This window comes from Aythya ferina, assembly GCF_964211825.1.
Source record: "Aythya ferina genome assembly, chromosome: 20".
Lineage (NCBI taxonomy): Eukaryota > Metazoa > Chordata > Aves > Anseriformes > Anatidae > Aythya > Aythya ferina.
In genome coordinates, this window is record NC_140318.1 from 8,985,021 (window position 1) to 9,012,228 (window position 27,208).

Genomic DNA, 27,208 nt, shown 5'->3' on the forward strand with positions numbered 1-27,208 from the left:
GGCACTTGGCCTTGTTGAACTTCATGCAGTTGACCTCAGCCCATCGGTGCAGTAATCACGCAGTAATTATTGTAACGGGCAAAACAGACTCGGCATAAGAAGATAGTAAGATTTATTGCTTATTACTAACAAGCTAGAGAAGTGAGAAACAAAGGAAAGAAACCAAAAGCACCTTCCACCCCCCCGTTCACTCTCTTCCACCTCCTCCCCCCGTGCGGCGCAGGGGAACGGGGGAATGGGGGTTATGGTCAGTCTACAGCACTTCTTCTCTGCCGCTCCTTCTCGGTCACTCTCGTCCCCTGTGCTGTGGGGTCCCACCCACGGGATGCAGTCCTTGATGAACTGATCCAGCGTGGGCTTCCCACAGGCAGCAGCTCTTCCAGAACTGCTCCAGATACGGGTCTGTACCACGGGGTCCATCCCTCAGGAGAAACTGCTCCAACCTGGCTCCCCCACGGGCAGCAGCTCCTGCCGGGTCACCTGCTCCTGCGTGGGCTCCTCTCCACGGGCTACAGGTCCGGCCTGGAATCTGCTCCGGCAGGGGTCTTCCACAGGCGGCAGCCTCCGTCAGTGCAGGGCCACCTGCTCCACCGTGGTCTCCTCTACAGGCTGCAGCGTGGAATCCTGCTCCACCGTGGTACTCCATGGGCTGCAGGGGGACATCCTGCTTCACCATGGTCCTCACCACAGGCCGCAGAGGACTTCTGCTCCGGCACCTGAAGCACCTCTCCCCCTCCTTCTGCACTGACCTTGGTGACTGCAAGGCTGTTCCTCACTCCTATCACTCTCCCAGCTGCTGTGTGGTGCAGCGTTTTTTTCCCTGTCTTAAATATGCTCTCACAGAGGCGCAAAACAACATTGCTTATTGGCTCGGCTCTGGTCAGCAGTGGGGCCCTTACCAAACATGGGGCAGCTTCTAGATCCTTCTCACAGAAACCACCCCTATGGCCCCCTGCTACCAAAGCCTCGCCACGTAAACCCACTACACATGTATGTACAGTATGTATACAATAGCATGTACTCCACAATATGCCTACAGTGGCGTAACAGCTTTTGCAAACTCTTTCCTTCCTCACATTATAAGGACTGGGAAAAAATAAACAACTTCCCAGGCTCCTCTTTGAGAAGATGAGTGATGGTATTTTACTATTTTGAGGAGGATGAACTACAGAAGTCTTTCACCTTTCCAGAATTATAAATATGCTTTCACAATGCAGTTATGCTCCTGCTGTGATATATGAACTGTGCTTCAAACTAGATGTGACTGACTTTTCCCTGGTTCACATATTATTTCCTGATAGGGTTTAAGGTACAGATGCCACACCGAGCAAGTTATGTATATTTCCCTTTTTATAAGACACAGGGAGATTTATTAGCCATCAAATAAAGACCAGCTTTCATGTGGCCTTTATTTCTGATCTGTGTATGTTACACTGTCAGCTAAATTCAGGTGTCATGTAATTCTGCCCTTCTAGTGAAGTTTAACCAGAGATGATTTGATCCCCTGGAAATGTTTCACTGTTTTTCACCTGATCTCCAAATTACTCATCGCTCCTCAATCAAAAGTTTTCGATACACTCTTCTCATGCAAGGAACACAAATAATAGTTTTTGACATAACTCAGATCAACTAGTTGTTAGTTCAGGATTCAATTTCTTACCAGTTACTAAGTTTCATATTCATGTTCATATTCATACACAGGAAAATTCCTGTTCTTGCAGACTCAACTTTCCAGAGCAATGCCCCTCCTAGGGCATTTCCTCCCCCTAGGCACTTATGTTGATGTCTTCAAAGAGACCTCAGTTCCCCTTTCCACCTAAGCGGCACTGTCATCATTACCAAATCCATTGCTCACCTGCAGCCCCAGGTGTCTATGTGCCTCACCCTTCTTTATTTTGGGTGGGATGGCCATACACAACTGCAAAAATCTGTTTGAGTCTCACAACTCAAGCAAAACAAAAATCTGCCTGTCTCACAAGTCAGCCCTCACCTGATGTTTCTTTGCATGGCTCATCAACCTGATTCTTTTTTTTTTTTTCCTGAAAACAAATAAACAAACAAAATAACCAACAAGGTTTTTGGCCGATCTGAGAATGACTGAGTAATATTGTATGGCCTTTACCTGAATTAGCATGCCAGATTATGTGATCTAATGGCCCCTTCGTGACTTAAAAGCTAGGAATCTATTATGTATGTTGACTGTAAGATCCTTTTCTAAGATGCCCTGGTCACAGTGCTGCATCTCTCTGCCAGCCCTGGGATGTCTGGATGCGGCAGGTTGCAGTGCTGCCTTCCCTCACAGCAGAGGGTCAAAGCATGGTCTCTGCAGACCTCTTCCAAAAGTCCTTTGGTTCTGCAATTTTCAGTGCTTACAGCTATTTCTTCCTGCCATGCAAAGTGATGCACGCCTCCTTCTTCTTTTAAATGTAGAATCCAGAGTAGGCACCAGAGCCTGAGTATAGCTCTGGGTGGCTCCATTTTTGATTACGCTGCTCGAATCACTCAGAAACGGCCTGGTGTTCAGGAAGTGATGAACACCATGCTGGGCATGAAGATTCTCCCAGTGTTTTTTCACTGAATAATTGGAATTCGAGGTACCTGAAAACTCCAGACATGCTTGAAAAAATCACATTCTAAAGAACTCTGCACTTTTGATTTAAGGTATGTTTTTAATCTTCCTATTTCTTACAGCTTGGTGATTCATGCATTACCTCCTTCCTGTTACTCCCAAGCCATTCATCAGAATGCAGAGGGGATTAGTGCTCCGAAAAGAACATTTCTGTTTTGATTGACTCTTGACAGCAAATGTTGCTGAAAAATACCAAAGATTTTCCAGAGTAGGTAGCTCCTTTCTTTGGGAAGGATGCTACATGGGCAGAACTGGTACTGTCTGGGAAGAGAATAACTCCTACTGAGCAAATGCACTCTCTGACAAATCTGTGGAAGTTATTGTACTTTTATAACTGTTCCATTTATACTGCTTTATTACTGCATTTTATTATCTATCTTAACACTCTGCTTTCTACCTGTACTTCTAGAGAGATGGATGGTGCATATCACCTCCAGTATAAAAAGATGTTTTTCCCCCTATAGCCAATTTTCAGCTAATTTAATATACCTGTGTTTCTATTGCCTTACAAGGCTGAGTGATATAATTCTTTTGAACAACAAAGACAGTTGCACAGCACAAATAAACATTACGTAGCTTCCCGAGGAGATAATACTGTGCAATGGCAGTTCTAACCTTTTTTCTTTTCTCTTATTTTCCTACTGTCTGATGTCTATTTTTATTCCGTAATTTTACTGCAGAAACAAAATGAGAAAAGAACATTGCTTTTCTTGGAATCCTTCCAATGTGTTGCAAGAGCAGAAGAAAGCCTGGATGAGATATGCAGCATCTCCTTCAGAAGACTCTTTTATGGTAACTGCCAACAATATCATCACAGCAGTGTTAGTGTGATACTGGAATGTCATTTACTTCCTTCTGTGACCAGCCTTGGATCAGGATCACACAAATAGGTACAGTTTTTAATAAATACCATTTTAAAAGATCTTTCTCAATCCTTGAATTGCTGACTTTCGATGGAAATTAGGCATCACTGGGATTTTGAATATCCTCTTAGTTCCTCCCCCTGGTGGAAGTTGGTGGGGGGCAGAACTGTTCTGGAGATGCCCACAATAACCTGTCCATCTAGCAGGTAATGTACTTTACCATGTCTCAGTAAATGAAAGGCAAGGTGGACCAGACCTCTGCTGATCCATGGTTATGAGTGCATGTGCTACTCCTGCAGGATCAAGCACTGAAGCATTTTTCAGGAGCGAGGAGTGCTCAAGCAGAAGGACCCTGGCCCAGGCATCCATCTCCCTCAGCTCAGGCTGAGATGCGGAGTACAAACATAACACCAAAGCACAATACAAGAGAATGATTCATCGGAGGAAACTTAAAATCCTGTGATTCATACCTTGAGTACTAATGATGTTTTGCAGTAACCTCAGTTTACTGATGTTGCATTTCCATTTCAAGTGATTTACAATTTAGCTGTAGTCAAAGAGCTCTTTCTTTAAGAGGGTCTCTTTGAAGGTAAGAGCCCAAAAGCATATTTGCTATCTAAAACCCTTAATTAGGGGGATGAGGTGAGGAATCATACACGATAATAAAAGATACATCATGGTACATATTCTAAGCTCTCTTAGATCGTGGAAATCTAAAGACAAAGCTCTGGCAGTAAACTATATGAGCATAAACATGAATGATGGTTTTGATGAGAAACGGACCCAGTTCCCACTGAGGATCAAAACAGAAACTGCTAAAGGCATTTGCACTCTTCACGCCTCTGGATTTTAGTGGCAGCTGGGCACATACATGTCTCTGAAGAATTGGCTTTTAATGTCTTTCAGAAAAGTTTTCAGTTCTCACAAACTTCAGTCAAAGGTGAATTTCCATTGACCACATGGATGAGTTTTCAGTTCTCAGAAAGTTTATTTGGTTCCTTTCAGTGGAGGAGTAGATAAATAAATATTAAAAAGGGGGCTGGGATATTTCATATTTTTCTTCTAAAGACACTCACTTGAAAACTCTACCAAGAAATCATTAGAACTGCTGATTTTGTGGTTCACTTGTTTTCTCCCTCTTTGTCCTTTTAAGCAAAGCTCTTTGCTGCAGAGGATGCAGCAGGCGCCTCATATTGAAGAGTCAATGCAAATACAGGGCAAGCACTTGCTATTTAGCCTCTCAACTGGAGCTTGTGAGAATGGATGCAACATTGCTCAGAAGGCATGAAAACAGTGAACTGGGCTCTGGAAATCAGGCATAATCAGGCAGCTGGCATGATAGGTTTTGTAGAGTGAGGTTGTTGGACATAAAGGGTAACAGAGCATTGCATTAAAGTTATGTCTTAAAGTGCATCACCACCCTCAAGCCAGGGTATACAGCCACTGTACCCCAAGAGCAGCTATTTCACAGGGAGGTGAGGTGGTTTATCTACTGCCTAAGACAAAGCTACAGGAGCAGAAGCATCCAGTCAACCTGTCATGTTATCCTGCTGCAAAACTACTGGCTGCCTTAGCTGTACATCTGGCTCGGCTGAGCAGTATTTCCCTTCGACAATTCAAGGCATTTCACCCTCCTCGGTGAAAGAAGAGGAATCATCTGTTGATCCTGCTGTTACCTGGGGCATTCTTAGGTGTTTGCTGTCTTTGAAATCTGTACTGCATGATATCATTGCACAAGCAGACGCTCTGTGCCTGCCATATATTTTATATGTGACCTTCCGAGCAGACTTTGCTGGCTCACTAAACACTGCAGCATTCAAGTGCCATGCTAGTGGGTTGACTGAATTTAGTCTAGAAAGTAACAAGCCAAATTTAATCTGGTTTGCACCTGCTTGCACAGGGGCTGAACTTTTTCCATTTCCCTTTAATGGCCTTCATTGATCTCATTTTATCATTATCACCACTACAGTATCTGGTTATCTACTTATACGTAAGGCTAGCACAAGTATTTGACATTTGCAGGTAGAACTGACCATGCACATCTCTGCACAGCCACAAACACCTACAAGCTCACAGCGGACGGTGCTCTCCTCATGACACTGAAGATGCTGGGACATTCTTAAAACTACAACACCATTACTCTCATGCAAGTCATCTTCCTTGCTGAGGTATGTATCTGCTCCACCATGAGCAAGAGATGCTTAATGTCTTTTAAAGTATAATAGATGCCGTCAGTCACTGCAAGATCTTTGCAGTTTGGATCTTCCTGCATTTCACAATTGTCACATTGCTACGGAGCAATGATGCTCTTTGGAAACGCCTCCACGCTCTGCTTTCCCAAGGATAGGTTTGAAGCTCTGCAGGACTGGCTGCTGGAAGGGGTCAAAAGAGCCTTCAGGAATGTGCAGTTCTTTTCCTTGCAAATCAAGACTAATTTCCAGTGCATAGCAGGGTGATTGAGAACCACTGCTTTCAGGTGCTGTCCAAAATGTTTGCTGCCATGAGGCAGGACTGAGAGGGTGAAGATCCACCTCATCCAACCTCCCAGGCTTGAGTGACAGACTTCCTGAGGAAGCCCTGACCAAGCATCTTACTGTACCATCTCATCTTTCAGGAGAAGATTCTTCCCTTTGTCTCCTGATTAAAATAGACTGCCTGTTTCCACAGTGATAAGTGATGCTCTGAAAAACACTGTTTGGAAATCTATACAAGCTTTTGTACTGCTGTGCTCTGATGATATTTTTTAAAGCTAAGTATTAATAACAGTAAGGTGCCAGGATGTCTTAATGTCAGGGGTATAAAGCAGAACTAGATTAAAATAGAAAGGTACCACGTCTGGCTTGGGAGTCCCATTAGCCAAAATCAGAGGAACCTGGATAATTACACTCAATAAATAACTTTACCTGCTTTTTCTGTTCTGATATCTTTCCCAAGGCATCTCCTGTTGTGCTCTACAGAAGGCAAGCTGTTGAGATAGATGGACCATTGGTAAGATCCTGTTTGTTCATTCTGATGACCGTATATCACTGAACTGGGAATAGCTAAAATAAATAATAATCCTAGTCATCCTGATCTGTTACACAAGTTATTTGGTTTCCATAGTTATGAATCAAAAGAGGGCATGCATCTAACTGTGAAAATTTTCAGAACACCAAAATGTCTTTTGAGTTGGGCTAGCCAGAAAGCAAGCAGTCATCTCACACAAAAAATGCAGGGTTAGGTATTACTGATGATTCTACGCTGGAAAGCAGTGGCGGTGCTTCCAGTTAGAGAAGTCTCGATTGGGTTTGGTGATAAACTTCATGGCTGGGTGCTAGAACAAGCCTGGAACAGAGATACTTGTCGGCAAGGGATAAACCAGGATAAATTCAGCAGCTGCTGTCAAGGCATGGAAGCAAATACAGACATGCTCTGCAGGCACATCCTGACATCATGCTTTCAGTTACTTTGGTGTGACCACTTTCTGTCTATGCCTTTGCCTAGAATTTGTGTCCTGCATCAGAGACATCTTCCTGACAATTTCTGAGAAATGTTCAAGCATAATCTCACCCACCATCTGCAGACTTCAGAGGCAGGAGCAGCAGCCACCAGACACAAAGCCCAGGTCAATGCAGAGCGCCGGCGATCACAGCGCTGGGACGCTGCGGAGAATCACAAGAGATTACTCTGTGCAACAGGAAGGCAGCGCTCTGGGGTGAGGTACTGTACCGAGCTGTAGCTGCACTGAGTATAAAATGAAACAAAATTTGCATAGCTCTCTGTTTCACAGAAAGCCAGCGGCAGGGAGGGGGGGGACTGATCTTGGTAACTATTCACCTTCTGACATCAGAAACCTCCAATGCAGCATACAAGACGGCTGTCGCGAAATCCCTGATCAAGAACATGAAGCTCCTTCCCCTCTTCACAGCTGCAACCTGCATCACGCCCCCAGGTCCTTCTTTCTTCATACCACAAGTGATGAAGTTTTTTTTCCAGATCACATGAGCCAGGATGAAGGGGGAAAATCCTGCCAGGAACAGAGATGGGCTGCGACCTGAACCTGACCAAGGGGAGATACAGAGCAGTACCCTGAGAGCTATATAAGAATGTGCTCGGCACAAGAGCAAACACTTTTTCAGGTGAAGGACTCTCATGAATCAGCCATGCATGTGAGTGAAGACACCGTTTCAAGGAGGCTTGGAGCCACTAACAAAACATGTTTGTATTTCATCATCGCTACCCTCGCCACATTACTCGTCTTTGCACTAGCCACCATCATGGTCTTAGTCATTCAGAGGACGGTAAGCAATTTCTCACTTAATTCATTGCCTTTTTCTTTTGTTCTTTTTTCTTTATTTTCTAATGTAACCTCCCTCTCTCCAAATAATATTCTGTAGCTAGCAGATCAATCTCTGCCATCTGTAATGAGTACACACACAAGATAGGGGACAAAACAAAGAGGGAGAGCAAAGAACCTTCAAAAAAAGAAATCATTGCTCCATGGGCAACATTATTTCTAGCATGCAATTTCTTCTCTATGAATGGAAATGGGAAGCTCATAATCCAAGAGTCAATCCACACTATGTCCAGCCTAGTTAGGAGGAGAAGTGGAACGAAGACATATCAGTGCCTCAGTGTCTGCTGCCTGGCTTATGTATCCCCTGCCACTTCTCTGGAGAGCAACCGCTGTCCAAGATAGTCTGGTCCGGTCTTGCCTGGTCTGGCAGTGTCTGTTAGGGATGGACACAGTACAAGCCATCTGGCTGTGTGACGCTGTGTGGTGCTGTCTGATAGGATGCCATGAGAGGCAGTGAAGCAGAGCTCCCCTGAACAACCCTGAGCAGTGGATGTGGCAAGGAACCTCGTGATGCCTCAACGTTTTTGTCAGTCTTGCTCTCGGGAGTGATTTTTTAATGCAAAAATAGTTATAGCAAGGATAGCTGAAGGATGTAAGTGAGACAAGGTCTGAGAAAAAGAACTCTTCCCTCTGCCTAATGACATTTCCCCCTTCTTAAAATACAGAGGATCTGGGACTGAATGGGGAATCAGTGAGACAGGTCCATCCAGGACAGAGGTACAGGTTTGTGAATACAAAAGGTGCATTTCTGATCCTACCAGGAATGTTGCTATGAATTTTACCAGAGTATAATATCACGTTAGAAGTTTTATAGTCTTTGAAATCTTAGTGCAAAAATCTAAGTGCTGAAGCATCTCTGCTATGATTCATAGAATGAAAGCACCAGCATGGAGCTGCTGAATGATGCTGGCCATGGAAAACAAAATATGTTCATTCAGCACAATATTTTCTCTTACTAAATTGATCCTGTACAATTTATGTATCTGTGTATGCTCATTACCCAGAAATTAAACCATTAAAGCTTGACTGATACTTCTTTAAGTTGTACCAGCAAGGAGTCATTTACCTGAAATCAGCGTTCTTCCAAAAGAGAAGCAGTTTGGAGACAGTTAGAATGAGACATGGGGATTTTCAAGTGATAAATAGTGGGACATTAAGGGAGATCTTTAAAATAACAGCCTGGGTAATTACAGAATTGCCACAGTTTTCCTATATAATGAGGCTTTCATTTGTACTTATTATGAAAGTAAGCATTAAATTACTTCTCCATCAGGATAAATGCAGTTACACCAGTTGCCAGAGGAACAATATTACTGAAAGAGTCAAGGTTTTCATTTAAAAGAGTAATGACATTACTGCAGCTGCTTCGGAAACAGTGTTAGATTTGGAAACATTATTCATTCCCCCACATTTTCCAACACCCTAAGAAATTTCCTTTACACTTTGTTTTCAAGAAAGGCGGTACAGCACAGTGTCAGACCTGGGAAGTGTCATTTTTTGGAACTACATTCAGAGCTGAAGTCAGTTCAGTTCCCAGCTTTCATCTACAGAAACACTTTGTATTGGCCCATTCACTTACCTACATCTTTTAGAAGTGATTTTTGTTTTTCCTCACAGACAAGAGCAGTTGCTGCATAGTGGACCTTTGCCTACATTTTCCCTCTTAACACTGTTAGAAGGGCCATGAGGCCTCCGTGCTTCTGCCTGCTGCGGTTCACTGCTGCTAGATATATAGATAGATATAGATGGTAGATATAGATAAACACACATACACCTATGTAGATGTCTGCATATATGGAGAGAGAGAAAATCAGTGGAAGAGGTAAGAAAGGAATAGAGAACTGTAATTAGGACACATAAAGCCCAGGACACCTTGGACTGTACTGCAAGGTACGCTGTATTAGACACCTAGGCCATGAGGTGTAGCACTATGAACAGATTCTGGGTGAAGTCTGGGACAGTCCGTCACTGCTCTGCATTTTGTAGGGGCCATATAGTTACCCTCTAAGCAGCATGGGCAAGTCCCCTCAGTGTGGCTCAGGCACCAGCTGACTGCTAGGAGTCAGTGCTGGTCTTTGTGTTTGCTGGTCTCCTCCTCAGGCCACTGGAGTCAATCATGGAATCATTAGGGTTGGAAAAGCCCTCCAAGATCATCTGGTCCAACCATCCCCCTACCACCAATGTCACCCACTAAACCATGTCCCCAAGCACCACGTCCAACCTTTCCTTGAATACCCCCAGGGACGGTGAATCCACCACCTCCCTGGGCAACCCATTCCAACATCTGGCCACTCTTTCTGAGAAGAAATGTCTCCTCATTTCCAACCTGCACCTCCCCTGGTGCAACTTGAGGCCGTTCCCTCTAGTCCTGCCGCTAGTTACCCTGCAAACCCCGTTAGCAGTGGGGCTGCAGGAGCCACGTCCCTGCACTGCCTTTGGCTGATTTATGGCTACTTACAGGTCTGTAAGGAGCCTTGCCGAGAGCAGGCCCATCGGAGCCTGCTGGCCCCCTCTGGTGGACAACCCTGACAAAAACGAAGGAAAAAGGAAATTAAAATAGCCCCTGCCAGCAATTTCCCACTCGTTGAACACCAAAGTACGTCTGCTTTGCCCCCCGGCTCAGCCAGCCACGGATAACGAAGGTTTGAAGCCCGGAGATTAATTAATGTCCTCAGCTTCTGTTGCTGGGACCTGCGGGACGCACTCTTGCGAAAGCCCTGGGCCTCATGAAGCTGATCTCAGGCTCATTTCTGGGGCACTGTGTTTTGGGATGCGTTGTCCTGGGCTTTGTAGAGGTGGGCACGCATTTTGGAGACTTCTGGTTAAACAAATACTCAGCTCTGAGCCCGAGTGTTAGAGTGACCCAAGGGAACGGCGTGGAGCTGTGACAGGGGAGGCTCAGGCTGGGTGTTAGGGAGAGGTTCTGCACGCAGTGGTGGTCAGGCACTGGGACAGGCTCCCTAGGGATGTGGGCATGGCACTGAGCTGACAGAGCTCAAGGAGCATTTAGACAATGCTCTCAGACCTAGGGTCTGTTTTTTGGGTGGTCCTGAACGGAGCCAGGGCCTGGATGCAATGGTCCCTGTGGGTCCCTTCCAACTCGGGCCATTCTGTGGTTCAGTGACTACTATAACAGCATCGGTCTGTCTCAGCTTGGGAAACTTTCTTGTAAAGTAATTAAGGGAAGGAAGAAAGACAGGACTTTCACTGGCACCTGATTATCATTTTCTCTAATGAAGCAAGTTCAAATTCTTCTGCTTGCCAAGTCTAAGATCCTTCATCAGCAGCACCCAGATCACTGCAGACAGGGTGAATTCGTTGTACTGAATTGTTCCCGAGCCAGTGCTCTGTTAAACCTCTCTGAGCTCCTAGCATGCGTCCCTGTGCATTCCAAATTACGCTATTACACGCAATGTGCTGGCTGTCACAAGAGAAAACAGCAATGCTAGTAATATTTCAAAGCAAGATCTAAAGTGTTATTTGAATACCTAGTCACTTGCCACTAAAATAAATTGAATTAATATCTCATGTTTTCACCCACTGGGAGACTTCCCAAGTGAGGACACAATATGTTAATTCATTTTAATTCTTTTTCTGTTGCCCTGGCTACAAAGCATGCTGTGTGCCATCAGCCTCATCCTGCATGCTGTCTCTGAGGGAGGGCTGAGAGGCGAGCACCTCACTGATAGTAACATCTCAGTTACTTTACCAACCTCTCTATAGACAGCCATGGCTTTTCTTTCTGATCATATTGAGCGTAATCTTGCTGGGGAGATAGCATCTTTCTCCCTGTCTTACATGGGTGTGGGAAGAGAAAATGAACGACTCAGATATTGTAGGTTCCCAAATCACAAAGCACCTATACAATCTCTATCTGCAGGATGCAATATCTTGCTATTAGACCAAAGGATAATTTCAGCTTGCCTGGAACAGACATTTCTCTACATTTCAGCTGTAGTTGAAAGCACGGTCACTTTAGGCCAAAGTCAAAATTAAATGTATTCTTAAACATCTAAGGCCACAACATTAAGTACCAGAAACAGACACAGCGTGACGTCTCTTACTGTCCAACCATCTTCTTTCTCCTCATGCCACACATTATTCTATTTACACCTAGAAATAAAGTGCTCATATTTTAAGACCCTTGAGATCTCCAGACCACTGCGGATGATGGTGTCTCCTGCCACATGTATAGGCTGCCTTGCTTTTCCCAGGAGATAACAGATGTTCTGCCAAAGCTAGTACCAGATTCCCAACTTTCTAATCCTTGGACATGCTGAATTGGGCCTGGCCAGGTTACACAGCACAATTAGCCCAGGTCATTAGATTTGAGAATAAAAGAGTCAGTTTAGGATAGCCTGGAAGGGAACAGAAACCACTCCCTGATACTGAAATTAGCACTGTGTGTGAGCGAAGGGACATGACACAGAGTTTCAAGTGCTGAGGCACTCACAATTTCTTTCCACAGCTGTCAGGAAAATTTGTTTGCTCCCTGGGGGCACTGATGTACAGTTATGAGCTGTTAGAGCTATAACCTGCATGGAAGTAGGTACACAAGCAGGCACAGGCCCGAGGAATTCATGTTTGGAAAGCAGAGAGGTATGCCAAAACAGAAGCTAGACCACAGAGGAAGCCTACCGCCTTTCACATTTGGAGCATGTTTCCTGAGAAGTTTTCAGGCCATGCTGACAGAGGACAATTCCCCATTCCTTTTTGACCTTTGGGTCAAGAAGCAAGAAGTAGGAGAAAAGGTGAGGCAGGACAACACTGCTGCTCCCAGACCTGTGCTGGGGCTCTGCAGCTTTTATTTTCATCCAGCCAGGCTTCCCAGGGCCAAACACTGGCTCTGAAGGGTGTCCAGTCCCACTCTGTCCTACTCCCCCCAAGCTTTGCAAGCCACAGGGAGAGCTTCAGGGCTTCTGCTTCCAAAACAACCCCAACAAAAGCCACACACATTTCTTACAGCACTGGGAAATTTGCTGTGTCAGAAATGTAGATTTCTACTACTTTCAGGGAAACAAACAAACAAACAAACAAAAAACAGAACAAAACAAAACAAAACAAACAAAAAAAAAAAGCTGTGATGAGGAATGACTGAGGATGAATTTTCTAAGTGCAGAGTTGCTGAAGGGCTGTGCTCCACAGCTCTCCCTCACTGGGATGCTGGGGTGCTCTGTAGGAGCCATATGCTGTGTAACTCCCAGCTCTGCAGTGCCTTCCTGGGATGCAGTGGAAACTTTTAATATCGACAAATAGAGTCCCACTTGAACACAGGTGTGCCCTGCTCCCAGAATAACCTCCCCACTCTCATTTCTCTTCCAGGCAGCTGATCCTGCCACAGAGGGCATCACAGAACCCATCCGCAAAGGTAAGACACCTAAATTGACAGCCTGTGCTGTGTTTCATTTGTAATGCAAGTATTGCCCAGGATCGTGAGTAAGGCAATTATGCACATCTCAACATTTCACATAAAGTCACTTCTTGGTGAAAAGCCAAGGCAGTGGAAAAAAAAAAAAGAGAGAGAGAGAGAAGAAGAAGAAGAAGAAAAAAACTTTCAAATTACTCGGTACCTCCGGAAACCAGGGCATAGCTGAGGAAATAACAAGCATTTCTGAATCTGCCCTGAGGTGTCTTTGCAAGAAAGCATTTTTGCCAGAGGATGTGAACATCATTCTATTAGGTCTTATTTTAAGGGCTGGCTCTTGCACATGGGGACATAATGTCCCTGGTCCCTGTCCTGGGACAGGGTGTAAACGTGTTAGCACATATTTCAAAACAACAGGAGCTCCTCTTGAACTCCTCTGGTCTGGAGTAGTTACGTGTTTTTTACTGGCTTGCAGGAAAAAGGGAGGAGGGAAGGGGTAGGTCGAGGAGAAGCAAGTGGAAAACAGCACCAAGAGGCAAGGAGCAGGGAATTTAAACAGGCAGAGTACGGACATAGGGAATCCAAAATTGGAGAAACCTTTCAAACTAGCCTAGCAGAGACAGCCTACCAAGATTCTGTTTTCCCTTAGTATAAATCAGAGAAGCACTGTTTATTTAATTTCTATTGCCTTCCTGTTTCTTTGGTCCTTAGCACCAAGTATTTTGACTTGCAAATACGAGTTCCTAGTTAGTCCCAGAAGACATGAGATAGCATCACCTCCCACTCCTCAGATGGGAAAACTGAAGCACAGTGATCATCTAGAGGTGTTGGCACAACAGGAATCTGAAAAATCAAGGTCCAGAAAACCTTCCTTACATAACTATATTTTCTGCACCTCTGTTTTTGTGCACAGGTGACATAATGAAGCATTTGGGCAATATACACTCTAACTAGCAGAATTTTTGAATCCAGGACTGTTCTGTATTGGGCTTTTTCCATACCACACGAAGTTGTCCCTCCATGTCCCACTGCCCTTCCTGAGAACTTTGCATCAACCTCACCATCATTTTTGTGTGTTTTCAAACTCCTGTAAAACAGGAGGGATTTTCTTCTCCCCTCAGTGCTTTTTTTTTCTCTCTGTGTATCTTCTATATATCTCCTTAAGTTTTTCTATGGCTTTCTGGTACTATAGCTTGTACTTGAAGATCCTCAGAAATAAAGCAGGGTCTTAACATGCAGGGCAGATTTGAATAAGGGAGTTTGGGCAGCCCTATCACAGCCTCATTCCAGTGCATCCCCAAAATTGCCCAGAAAGGAGCTTTGCAAACCTAAGTGGTTGCAAAGCCTCAGCCTGGCTGCCCACATCCCCCATGGTGGCAGCAAGTCCCCAGTGCCTGTGGAGCGGTGCAGCCCCAGAGCAGAGCCTCTGCCTCACAAGCCAGCCCAACCTCAGAGAAATCACCAGAACGGCGCTGGTTTTCATGGCTGAGTTTTACCACCGATTAGAAAGAGGTAGTGAAAGCCGTCGGAGAGGTGTCTAGTGATTGACAGAGGAGGAGCCACTGAGCCTCTGTCGTAGGTCAGGGTTATGTAAAAGCAAAACACAAGCAATATTGGCATTCCCAAAGTAGGAAGGAGAGGTCTCACATTGAGAAAAAAAAAAAAAAAAAAAAAAAAAAGTTGCATTGCAATTTTATTTATTTACTTTCAAATCTCACAATCTGTGCCAATTGTTCTTTCTCCTCATCAACATCTGGCAGGTGCCAGGCAGGAGGAGCATGTTCTTTCCAGGAATTTACAAGACGTGTTTCCTTAGCTAGAAAACATTTTGCCTTTGGGTCAATATCAATTACAGGAATCCTGTTGCTCTAAATTCTGCTGTTAAATCTGCAGTGATGCCATTAGTGTAAGACAAAGGAGGGCATAGCAAAATGCCACAAGGCAGGAAGGGCTGCCGAAAGCTGTCTGCAGTGTGTGCAGGTGCTCGATCAGCCTACACCTCCCCGCCTGTCAGGCTCTATTGCACAGCTCTGATGGGGTAATGGAGCATTAAAGTGTGAGCAAATTACAATGGCCTTTTATTTTTCTCTTAAAATGCATAAAGCAGGGCTAATTGATTAATAGATCCCAGTGGGTAATTTACAGCGGGCCCCTCGGCACGGAGCTCTGTCGTCCGCTGCCAGGCATCGCTTGCTGACTTCTAAGCAGAGAGCCTCGGCAGCTGCTGCAAGTCCCATCCCGCAGCTGCAGAGTAAGACCAGAAGCATAAGAAATGTTGCAGGATGGCAATGGTGGTGAGGCTGGAGTGGCTGTGGATTTAGGTTTGCATTTGTGCCTGCCCCTTGGACAGCCCCAGTGTTGATAATGTAATTTGGAGGGTGTTGCACCCCCTGCTTCACAACGGGACTTGGAAGCCCTGAGTTGAAAGGAGGCCGAGAAAGCAAATTGAGCATTGCTGAGTTGCCAGTTGGGTGCTCAGCCTTGCTCCAACCCTGTGTCTGTAGAAATGGGGAGGCTGAAGGGGCCAACTTGTGCAAAGCTTCTCGGAGATGCTAACAGGGGATGCAGGAGTGTGCAGGTGGGAACGTCTGCACCTCACTCGAGCAGAGTGCATTGCACTACGAAGGGACAGTGGTCCAGACATGGCTACTTCCCTGAATTAATTTAGTGATCTCAAGGCAGGAAAAACACTGTGATTTGCATTTAGATTTCCAAGGAGATTGTGTTCTATTATTAGCTATACACCAGTGGGCACTAAAGCAGATCTATAGGAGTTTTGCGTTCCTGACTCAGCTGTCTGTCCTCAATGGATGGGTTTCCAGAAATGTGCAAGCAGTAGCTGAGATGCAACGTCAGCTAATTAAATGTTTGTGTGAAAAACGATAGCAATTTCCTGAAAACCCCTGTGCCATCGTTGCTGAAGCAACAGGGGAAGGCATTAAATTCATCGTGAGGTAAATGTTTGTGAAATGTTGTTTCTGGGGAAATATTTCTCTGCAGAAACTCATCCACATTCATAAATATGGAATCACAGGTTGCCATAAATATTAATACAGGCCAGAAGGGTATGATTGGTAGATTCATTTTGGTGGAAAAAAAAAACAAGGCACAGAGAAATTTATGATTTGCCAGCATCTGGAGATGTTCAGTCCTCATCCTCTCCTCGTTGTCCTCACCAAGCCTCATTTCCCTTGAAATGCTATAAACCTGGACTGGTGGCTTTTCTTTTTATTTGGGACTACAGAGACATGAAACCAAATCCGCTCTCATTCACAAAATAAAAAACCTGCAGATACATAGGTACACGTGCACTGCTCATATGTATAAAGATAATTCAAAGGAAATTCAGCACTCCATTCACAGTTGCAAGGGGAAATAGCTTCCCAAATAGAAAATCTGGTCCCAGGAATTAAAGATAATACAGGTGACATTCACCTATACATTATTTTCTACCCTAGGGTAAATCAGGCTGAAGCTGGTGAAGCAAACAGTCTTTCCAGAACTGTGGTAAAATATCTGAGTGCAGACAGGTTCTTCAGAAATGGACACTTGATGTTTACACCAGTGTTTTTTTTTTGCTTTATCACCTACAATACACGTGCATGTTTGTGCAAATATATGTAAAACTGTATGAGGGTCTGTCTGCTCTCAGAAAGGTCAGGGCAGATGAGCTGTGTTTCTCGGTTCAGAAAATTTTGTCAAGCCTGGGCTTGCAAATGCTAGAAGGAGTGCAGAGGCATGCTCCTTGGCAAGCATCCAGCGGAAACTGCTGCTAGCCTGATTCCAGTTAGCCATAAGAGGGGCTTATTTAGCTAGTAACGAGATGATTAGTATTGCCAAAATGCTGAATGTTAGATCCTCTGCCTCTCCAATATTAAAAATGCAAGTTATAGATGAACATATATATACATATACAAACAGCTCCATGAAATTTTGTGACCCACGCAATACTGGCAAGCAGGTGAAAGCCTTGAAGAGTTTTGGCCTTAAATTCTGTGCAAAAAACCCTGCAGTAGTCAGGTTTGTTGTGATGAAGAGTTCCTAAGATGTTACTCCCAAATCCAAAGGAAAGAAAGGGATGCTTCTGAAGGACCAGTGTGGTTGTCCTTGGGCTCCCAAGGACCAAAGACACCCAGTGCATGCACAACAAGCGCAGCCACAGGTGGAGCCCAGGAGAGGACATCACCCAGCTGGCACTTGTCACAGCACCACGCAGCTGGGGCTCTCCACCAGTGCCGGCCAGCAGCTGCTTGCAGAACACTGAAACTGGAAGGGGGGAGGTCAGAGAGAGCTGTGGGGTGTCATAAAGAAATAAAGCACAGCAAGATCTGCTGCCTCCAGCACTCTGACAGAAACAGATGAAGTCACCTTGCCTAATTTTGTCAGCATTTAAGTTGGTAGAGTATAAGAAAGGATTGAAAGCTGTTTCTTGCCTTCTTTACCTTTAAGGATATTTTTCTTATTTAATTTATCCTTAAGATAAGATAGGTTTTTGATCTGTTTGTCTGTCCTCACTCAGCTCCCAGCCAGCCCTAATGCTGTATGCCCTGCAGAGGAACCTCACCGTAACACATGGGTGGTTGGTACTAGGAGGAGCCTCAAAAACAAACAAACAAAACATCTAAGGGGCTTTTCCTTCCTGGGTAGCAATGCTTTGATCTGCCATGCCGCTTTTGGCTCTTGGTATCACTGCCCTGTGCCTCTGCTCCTGTTATACCCATCTCACAGGTGGGGAAACTGAGGCAGCAAGTGGTGAGGAATGTTCCCCAGGTGGAGCCACATCTCCTCAGACCTGGCTCAGACACAACCATGTGTCCTGCAGCCTCAGGTTCCTCCTGGCAGGCAGACACAGCCTCTATAGGTCCTGCTGTTTCAATGCAAGGCTCTTTCCATTTTGCAGGTGGAAATCATGGAGGTGGCAGTGATGCTGCAGCTCCACTGAGCCGTTTCACAGCCCCTTTGGCTCGGCGGGGAAAAGCTTCGTAATGCACACAAAAATTGCTTGGTCCTTTCCTTCAGGGCTGCCCCCCTCTGGATGCTTATCCTGTGGTAAAAGGGGTCAGGAAGACAAAAGTGCATTGTCTCCTAAGGGCTTCCTTAGGGCAAAATAACCTAAATGGCTTCCTGCTATGAGTCCTTCCTTATAGGCAGGTTTCTTTCAAGCAACCTGATCTGCAGCGTCCGTGCATCACAGCGGACATGAAACCAGTGTGAGCTCCTTGGTACTTAGGCCCAGTTGTGGCTTTGCTATTCCTCCTTCTCACAGTGTTTTTAAACTGATATAATCCAACTGACTTCTGTGGGATTACTTCTGATTTACACTGCTACTAGAGAAAAGCCAACTAGGCGATGTGATTGAACATATCCATTGATCAGTCCTGAAGCTCTAGTAATTTCAGTCTTTGCCGGCTTGTGCTGAAATGTTTCAGATAAAAGAAGTAACTTGAGAAATAAAACTAGAAAAAGGTTACAAGCTGTCTCAGCAGAGCGAGGGCAGGAAATGTCTCTATACGTTTTTTTCCATAACTTGCCTTCTCAGAAACACAGCTGATGTCACCAAACAAATGGCTTAAACACACATGTACAAAACTTGCTGACATCAATGGGTGTAAGTACAGCTTTGAAAGTGCAAGCACAGCCATATGAGTGAGGGGTAGGTTTTGAGTGATGCCATGAAAATCCTGAGATAGCTCAGGGCTGATGGGGCTCCTGGCAACATCAAGGTGCTTGCGTGCGGGTACAACACTTCTGCTTGCCTAGCAGAAGTTGTGGGGCTGCAGCTTCCAAGGTCTGCTTGAGCAGCAGGGGATTTTCTGCTCTGTAGGGTAAAGCCCCGAAATGGCACCGAGTTTCTCTAAAACTACTCTTCTTTCCTGAAGGACATCAGTAACGCAAGTGGGCTGAGGATGCTGGCTGTGCATTGCCAAAGACTCTTGCTACCACTGTATCAGCATTAGCCTGAAATAAGGGTCAGAAGAGTTTTCTTATATTCACCATCTCCTTATTTCTGTACACTCATTAAAACTCTGTGTTGATATGACTAACATCAGAAAAGCAGGCTTTGGTTTTTCTCTGGGGATTTCCAGCACAGAAAAGGGACTTTGATACACAATTTACTCATTCTTGGAGAGCAGGGAACACCTGCTCCCCTCAAAAGTGTTTCAGCTAATGGAGTCAGAGAGAGATTACAGTTCTTTCAAGACATACATAGCCTCCTCCAACAGTACGAGTGCAAAGGGGGCACTGTTACAAACCAGTGAGACCTGTGTATGGGACTCGCTTTTCCCGCATTTATCTATCCTCCTGACCAAGCATCTCTGAAAAATCAGGCTAAGCAGACACTGTAAGGGTCTGGAGATTGAAGTGCTTTCTTGTACCTTTAGTTTCAGGAATTCTGTGGAAGTTAAGATTCTTGACTTACTCTGTATTTAGTAAACTTCTATACTTTTCATGTAAGGAATGAGATATATGTCATCTGATGTCTTGGATATCTAATTTTGCGTATTAACTGGTACCTCAGGGACCCTTCTGGGTGGATGACTCATACTGATTTTGTAAATGAAGTCACAGGAAAATAGAGATGATTTGTGTTCCCTGGGACAGGGTTGTATAATTTGGTTGGGCTTTCCTGAAATTTCTTCATATTGCATTCCTTGTATTCAGCTGTGGAATAAAACACAGGGAATTCCCAATCTCCCATCTGAGCTGCTCTTTCCCCAGCATCAGCAGGGCCAGGAGATGTAAATAAGGAGAGGTCAGTGCAATGAGGAACAACCACCAACCTGCCTGGTTGCCCCATGGGGGATACACTCTTTTCCTGAATGTACATCTCATTTGTGAATCCACAGGCATGCGGGCTACACAGAGCTGTGCTAACTCTGCTCTTTATAATCGCAGAATAAAAGAGGAATAATCAGTGCCATGCATTCAGCGCTCAGTAAGGAGGAGAGGCTTAGGAAAAGTAGATGAGGAAGTGAAAGGTGGCTGAAAGGGAGGTGAAATGGGAAAGGAAGCAGCAGGGGGGGAAGGGGATAGGGGCAGGGAGGAGCTGGGAGGCAGGAGGTGAGATGCAGGAGACGGGATGCAGGAGCTGGTATATAGGAGCTGGGATGCAGGAGCTGGGATGCAGGGCCAGGATGTGGTGCAGGGCTGTGGTGTTGGGATGTGGCACCGGGTTGCAGGATCTGGGCTGCAGGGCCGGGCTGTGGCACCGGGCTGCTGTGCTGGCGCCCCGGAGCCGCCGGCAGTGCCGGGCGCGGCCGCGGGAGGGAGCCGGCCCCGCGCATCCAGCCCCGGCCCGCGGGGAGCCCGCGTTTGGGAGCGAGAACTGCGTCCTACAGGCACTGTAGGGTGTTAAGGGTTTACCGAGGGAGCTGCGGCGCTATGGCAGCCCCGTGCAGGTTAGGTGTTACCAGCCAAGGTGCAGGAACCAGCTCCCAAGCACGCACGCCTCTGGCTGCTGCTGTGCGGTTTGTCCATAGCCCGGGTGCAACAGGAGAGGTGCCGAACACTGACAGTATGTCTTACAGTACAAAGAAATCAGGATTGGTCACCTAACGTGTTGTTTCCTTCAGGGAACACCTCCGAAGACTTTTTAAGAATTCTACAGAATGTCCCGACCAAGGGAGCTGCTGCGTACATGAGAGGTCAGTGAGGTGCCCTGTCTGATCCCATTAATATTTTCTCTAACTTCAAAAGGCATAATAGATGCCTTCCCCACACAGACACACAAATATGCATCTCCACTTCCCTTAAATATTGCAGAAGGCCATTTTAAACCACGTCTCCCTGTCTCGGCTTTCCCAAAGGGCTGCACAGTCCGTACGACTTTTCAGCACCCCACTTCCATCTGTGAGCTCACAGCCACCGGGCCGGGGCTCTCTCTGTGAGTTTTCTATGGGACAACCTCAGAGCAGGTGTCTCCATTTACTAGAAAATACCTTGCTGCATGTCCCATACATTTGAATTTAGCTCAGTGAAGTTTGTCAGCTCGTTTTACAATTTCCTTGCTTTTCTTTCTAGTGTCAAGTCCAGTAAATGGTTCAAAACTGAGCTTGGTTGGGAAGGGCATATGTGAAGACATCCAGTGCAAGAGCGAAGAGCTGGTGATACGGCAACAAGGCCTCTACTTGATCTACTGCCACCTGAACTTTCATTTTGCCAACTGTTCAAACAGCCCCACGGACCTCAAGATAGAGTTCCTTGTAAACGGCAAAGTCAACCGGCAAACATTATCCACATGGTGCGCATCAGACACGTGCCAAGAAAAGACTTTTAAGACCTTGTTCCAGTTCCATTTGACGTACCTGAACGTGGAGGACCGGATATCAGTAACACTTAATCATCCTAAATTCTTGAATGAAATTTCCCTTCCCAATGATAATGTTCTTGGGGTCTTGAGGTACAGTGATGAAATGTGAGAAGTCCTCTGACTTCCCACTGCTGCCCAGACTTTCTCTGTCTTTCTCTGAATGACAGCAGCCTGCTTTTACTAGGCTACACCTTGTTTCATGTTTCCTATCTTACCTTATTGCTAGGGTAAACAAGGAACTTTGTGTCCCAGAATGAAATCTAAAGCTACAAGACCCACACCTGGCAGAAGTAGGGTTGCTCTGCTTTGGCTCAGGGTAGGACTGGTGTTGGACTATCCAGCACACAACCCACAGACGTGCCAGTGGTTCCTCAAAACAATGCTGTGCAAATAGAGGCCAAAATGCAACCACATTATGGGAAGAGTACACAATATCAAGGCTTTTTGGCTAATGCACTGCTGGCAAGGTGCCTGTGCTCAGGAGATGGAGAAATCCTTTTGTCTAAATTTTATGGTCTAGTCATTGGCAAGGTCATTAAAAAAAATTAACTAACAGTCAAAGCTTGTAATTAAGGCTTTTTTTTTTTTTTTTTTTTTTTTTCAACTAGAGCATGCAACCACAACTCTGGAGCAGGTTTATGGATAGAACATAGAGAGTAAAGATGAGGAAATTACTGACTCCTAGGCTGGTAGCTAAAACTCTGGGACAGGATGTAGGAGACCTGGGACTCACCAGACATTTCCAGGCTGCATTCTGCTATGGACTTTATGCAATTTAGTTCCAAGTGTCTTCCTTTTCACTATTTATCCATTTTTTCTATTTAATATTAAGCTCTTTGGAGCAGAGACTTCGTATATGCACAATGCTTAGCCTCTGTTTTCACCCAGGGCTTTTAGACTTTTCCATAAAGAATATTAAAATAACAATCTTGTGCCACATAACAAAGTTTGTTATGATATATTTTCCTCAAATCCTGTTCTGCTTGTTTGGCAGTTTCCTAAGTGACACGACGGCATGCCAGTGTGCAAACACACCCAAAGACCTGCACTCCTGGAAAATCCAAGATTTAGATCTGAGGTTCAGACTTCCCCAAAGATGATTTCAGACAGTCCAGTGGACATAGGTCATTTGATATTCTTTGAGTTAAAAGTTTAGATAATTAAGTATACTTAAAATAATCTCAGGCCCTCTTATTCTGTGAATTTCAGTAACACAGACTTTTACTTTCTATGTAATTCTTAAAGTGAGGGGAGGGATTGAAAAGTTACAAAGGGCTCATGCTTTCCTTTTTCTCTTCATCACCGAGGTTCTACTAAAGCCTGTTTTATTTGGAACTCAGCCCTGGGTACCTGTGCATTCTTCCTTATACATAATTAAGCTGGGTGAACAGTTTTCACCAAACCTTTTAGTCATGAGTTTGGTTAAAAAATCAGTTTCTGGCATCAGAAACCCAGGAAGTCTTTTATTATTCAGGCTTATCTGATGAACGGTTTGTGTGAGCACACTCAAATTACTCCTCATGGAACTAATTTCCTACTTGTGTTATTTCACTGGAAACTCCTGGTACATACTTGAGGTTTCAATCCATTGACCAGGTGATTTCAAAATACACAAAAACCTTTCAGAGGATCACGAACAGTCAAGCTCATTCACTGTTAGGGATACCTGCTTTCTGCTTTGACAGATACTGATGAAAGCAAAAATTCCTTTGTTATCTATAGCTGGGGGAAAGAAAAAAGAAGAAAGAAAAAAAAAAGAAAAAAAAAAAAGAAAACTAAATTCATATTTTCTTTTTCTCTTTCCCCCTTAAAGAAAGGAAAATTATTTTTATAAGAATTCCCTTGCCTTGCCTATGACATTGTAACCTCCACTCGGATCACATTACCTGCCTGGCCCCTGTAAATCTATCCCATCTTGGAACAGGGTTTTTAACCTCTGTCTGCCTCCACCTCGATACACACCACTAATACTCAGAGAAGTTTAAGATAGTCTGGCAGTTAGGAATCATAGCTCCTGAATATCGAAAAGGCAGCTAATGAATGAAAATATGCATTTACTCCCTCCACTACTGCCTTTCCCTGAAGGCTTTGAATTGAAGGAGAAAGCCCATTATTTAAAAAAAAAAAAAAAAAAAAAAAAAAAAAAAGCAAGCAGCTCTCTGCATAGGATGATTTTATTCTATTATTTTGCCAGATGGAGAAAATCCTGACAAAGCAGTGCTAAGCTTCTCAGCCCCAGGCTTTTTAATACCGCAGGATAAAGCAATCTGGCCTCTACTTCATTGCCTCTGAGAAATAAGAATAAATTAGAGCCATAAAGAGGGCCCATTAATAGCGTGCAATTTTGCCATCAGTTATAAAAATGTTAAATAGCTTTCACTGAAACAGGGCCGCGAGCCAAGCAGCACAGACTCCTTACTTTCTGGCAGACTCCACGTCACTTCACTCTTTCATCACTTTCCTTCTTTTATTTCCTAGTTCTTTGAGGCAGATTATTTTTGACAACAATACTTTAAAAAAAAAAAAATAATCCAAGCGGATCCTACACACCACCACGTCTTTTCAGCAACAGCAATGCTTTGGGGAAGAACTTGTTCCCGTGGTGTCAGCTTCCCTGCTGGCAGCAGAGCCGTTTTGTTTCTGGGGTCCTCACCCAGACCTGCCCTTCCCCAAGTGCTGGAGCTCCCAAGCAGCAGCAGAACCTGCTCTGGTGCCCCACCACAGCCCTCAGTCCATGGCAAAGGGCAACTGCTGAAGGCACTGAAGTGACGGAGAAATTTTGAAAATTCCTCTCCTGGTCCTCAGATGTGGCAAACCTGTGGCTTTCTGTGCATATGCTCTATTGCTAACCTGACCAGAAACAGGAAACTGCAGCAATCTCACAAGGAAGTCTACTCTGATGAGGTTTCTTGGCCCTTCTCAGACACTGAAGAAATTGCACTCTTAAACCGTGTTCTGCTTGAGGAAGAAGCATCTACAGGAGTTAATACATGCTGTTATTTGTAATCCTGGTTAATAGAAAAAGTGTGTATTACTGGTTTAATTCTGGCCATTGTTAATTGCTGTAGGAAACGTTTGTAGGAACTTAAATGAAGTCAAGTCAATGCAATACACTTCCATCCAAGCTCACCCGGGGGCAGCAAATCAAAATCAAATCAAGCTTAATATAAGAGATTACAGAGTTGGATCCAAACTTCCCCAAAGCTGCAGAGGCTTTTAATTCAGGCTTGTAATTACACTGCACAGGGCTCATTGACACCTCCTGTGAAACTGGCCTGAACCCAAACTCCTCAAAGTGCAGATCCGAAAATGAGGTCACGGCTTATCTGACACACATGCACTAGTTAGGCTGAACAAGTGCTGATGGATGGAGTTGGAGTTTTGCATTCACTTCACTTCTGGTTTTGTTTTATTTTATGTTTTAACACACTTCCCACAGGGAGGAATTCTTAGTCACTTAGAGAGAAATTCCTTACTGTGCCATGGGCCAGACAAGGGGCTGTGTATTACCCAAAAATGAACAGTCCTGTTTGAAAAACCTCACCTGGATCAGTGCCGCACTGGCCTTCTGCCAACTAACTGCCTGACTCCGCATGCCTCTTACGTACCCAAATTCCTTTGGAGAGCAAACAACATTCTGCAGAAGCCTCAGCCACTAGCTCATGCTCTTAATATGTTTTTCTTCTGAATGTTATTCTTCATAATTCAGTATTAGATATGAAAAGCACAAGCAGGTCTATGTTTTTTTAAGTACCCTATCATGCAATTAAAGTAAGAAAGGGACTAACCAGCACAAATACCCAACCAAAAAGCAAAATAAATAAGAAGCCTTTGATCTTGGGGACCTCTAACTGCGTCTGCTGGCAGGTCTTTCCAAAGTGGAAGTGATACAATGGGTGTTCAGTATGAAGAATAAGGGAAAGCAAAGGCATCCTCCGTAGGAGGAACAACTGTAACGACGCAAATTCTTACAAGCAACACTTGCGACAGCAGGAGTTGCACTGAGTGACCTTCAAAACCTCTTCCAGCTACAGCTTTTTATGGTTGTAATAGGCTCAACTGCAAGAAAACATGATGGGCTGTGAGGATATGGAGTCTTGGAAAAATGTTTGGGGGAGCTCAGGTTTAGGACCCCCTGATTTCTGTTTTCAGAAGTGGTCCCATGAGCTTAAAGATTTGGAGTTGAAAAGGGCAGAGACCAAAGAAGCCTGGCACAGCGCATTCCAAAATTCAGATGCCTTAAGGAGAGTGAAGCTCCAGAGCTCCCAGCATGCAGGCTCTGCTGTGAGACCTTTGCATCACAGCCAGAGCCTTCAGCCCCTCCGCACTCACCATCACCTCTGGGCTGCTTGTACGCAGCAACCACCCTCCTCTGCTGCAAGACAAGGATGTCGTAGACCATGAGTAAGATCAGTTTTTCCTCAGATGCCATATCCTGCAGATATTGGCACACCATTTCCCTTCAGCCATGTCCACACCATCTAAATTTAGGATCCCTGTTTCCCTGTATAGCTGTCTTGAAGCAAGAACGTCCAGGCGGTGAGTCAGAGTACCCAAATTAGCTGCCTATTTTACACACTGTCAGCTGGTGACTGAATCTTTACTCAGTCCACCAAGCCCTGGCTCTCAACAGCTCCATTCAAGATGAGATGATAAACGATCATTTAATCTGTGGCCTGATAATTTATGGCACTTTCTACAGCTCTGAGCAGAGCACTACCTGTGCTGTGAGGCTGGGTGAGATTCCTGGAAAGCCCGCGGCTCTCCTGCAGAGCATGTTTGTAAGATAAAATGCCAGTGCCAACTGAGTAAGTTGTTAGATGTATGAGTGCAAAAAAGAATAAGTCTCTCCCACTTAGGCCATTTCACTACCACTAGTGCATGTTGCTTGGACTTGTCCAGAACTGATGGGGGGAGCAACATTTTGGAATTAGGCACCAATTAAGTATTTAAGTTTTGAAGGGAGTATTTGTTCACCTAAAACTGTTTATTAAGTGGTGTTTTGTTTTTTTTTTTTTTCAAACCTGCTGAAGGCACTGAAGTGACGGAGAAATTTTGAAAATTCCTCCTTTCCTTGTTTTTCTGTTATTCTGCTTCTTCCTCTTTTTGATTCTATTTTTCATTCTCATAAAAATGGATGGGAAAAAAAAAATAGAATGTAAAGGAGGAAAAAGGAAGGAAACCACCGAAACATGAAGAGCTGGGAAAAAAACTGATTGAACAGTTAAATGAGGTCTATTGATACTCTAACTTTGAGGATGTGAGTGTGTGTTGGCATATGCAACAGTTTAAAAATAGGTATTTCTAAAGCTTACGCTTAAGAGGAATAATAAGTTTAATGCTTAAAAATGAGAATATGCAGTTTTTTAATACTTTATATGAATGTAAATTCCAGGGGCTTCAAGGAGTTCCTCAAGCTTGACAGTGGTAGAAGAGTAGAACTTCTGCCTTTGGCAAGCAGATTGTGTGCAGAATATCAGAGCCTTTATATTTAAAGGGTATTTTTTCATGTATAAACCTGACTGTGTTGTGAGACAGTGCATCGGGAGCTTTAGCAATAGACACATGAAATGTCAAAATAATTGTATCATGTAAAATGACGTAAGTTTTTTCTTTTGATGTTGTTAATTATTCCAGTTAAAATATTGAGTTGGGGATGGGGAGGGAGTGTTTTCCTGAATAAACACGTCTGATTCATATTGCA

General features: G+C 44.5%; 1 protein-coding gene across 3 annotated transcripts; it reads left to right on the top strand.

The window, feature by feature from the left end:
• TNFSF8 (TNF superfamily member 8) lies at positions 1 to 27,208 on the top strand. Of its 3 annotated transcripts, none has more exons than XM_084494638.1 (8): positions 1 to 2,661; positions 3,310 to 5,660; positions 6,427 to 6,480; positions 6,976 to 7,191; positions 7,468 to 7,772; positions 13,151 to 13,196; positions 20,768 to 20,839; positions 21,216 to 27,208. In XM_084494638.1, exons 5-8 carry the CDS (start codon positions 7,578 to 7,580, stop codon positions 21,611 to 21,613), a joined length of 711 nt encoding a protein of 236 aa, XP_084350764.1. In that variant the 5' UTR covers positions 1 to 2,661; positions 3,310 to 5,660; positions 6,427 to 6,480; positions 6,976 to 7,191; positions 7,468 to 7,577; the 3' UTR covers positions 21,614 to 27,208. The 3 variants fall into 3 exon arrangements, with proteins under 3 accessions (XP_084350764.1, XP_084350765.1, XP_084350763.1); XM_084494639.1 differs by having other exon boundaries at positions 3,310 to 3,519; XM_084494637.1 differs by having other exon boundaries at positions 3,310 to 7,191.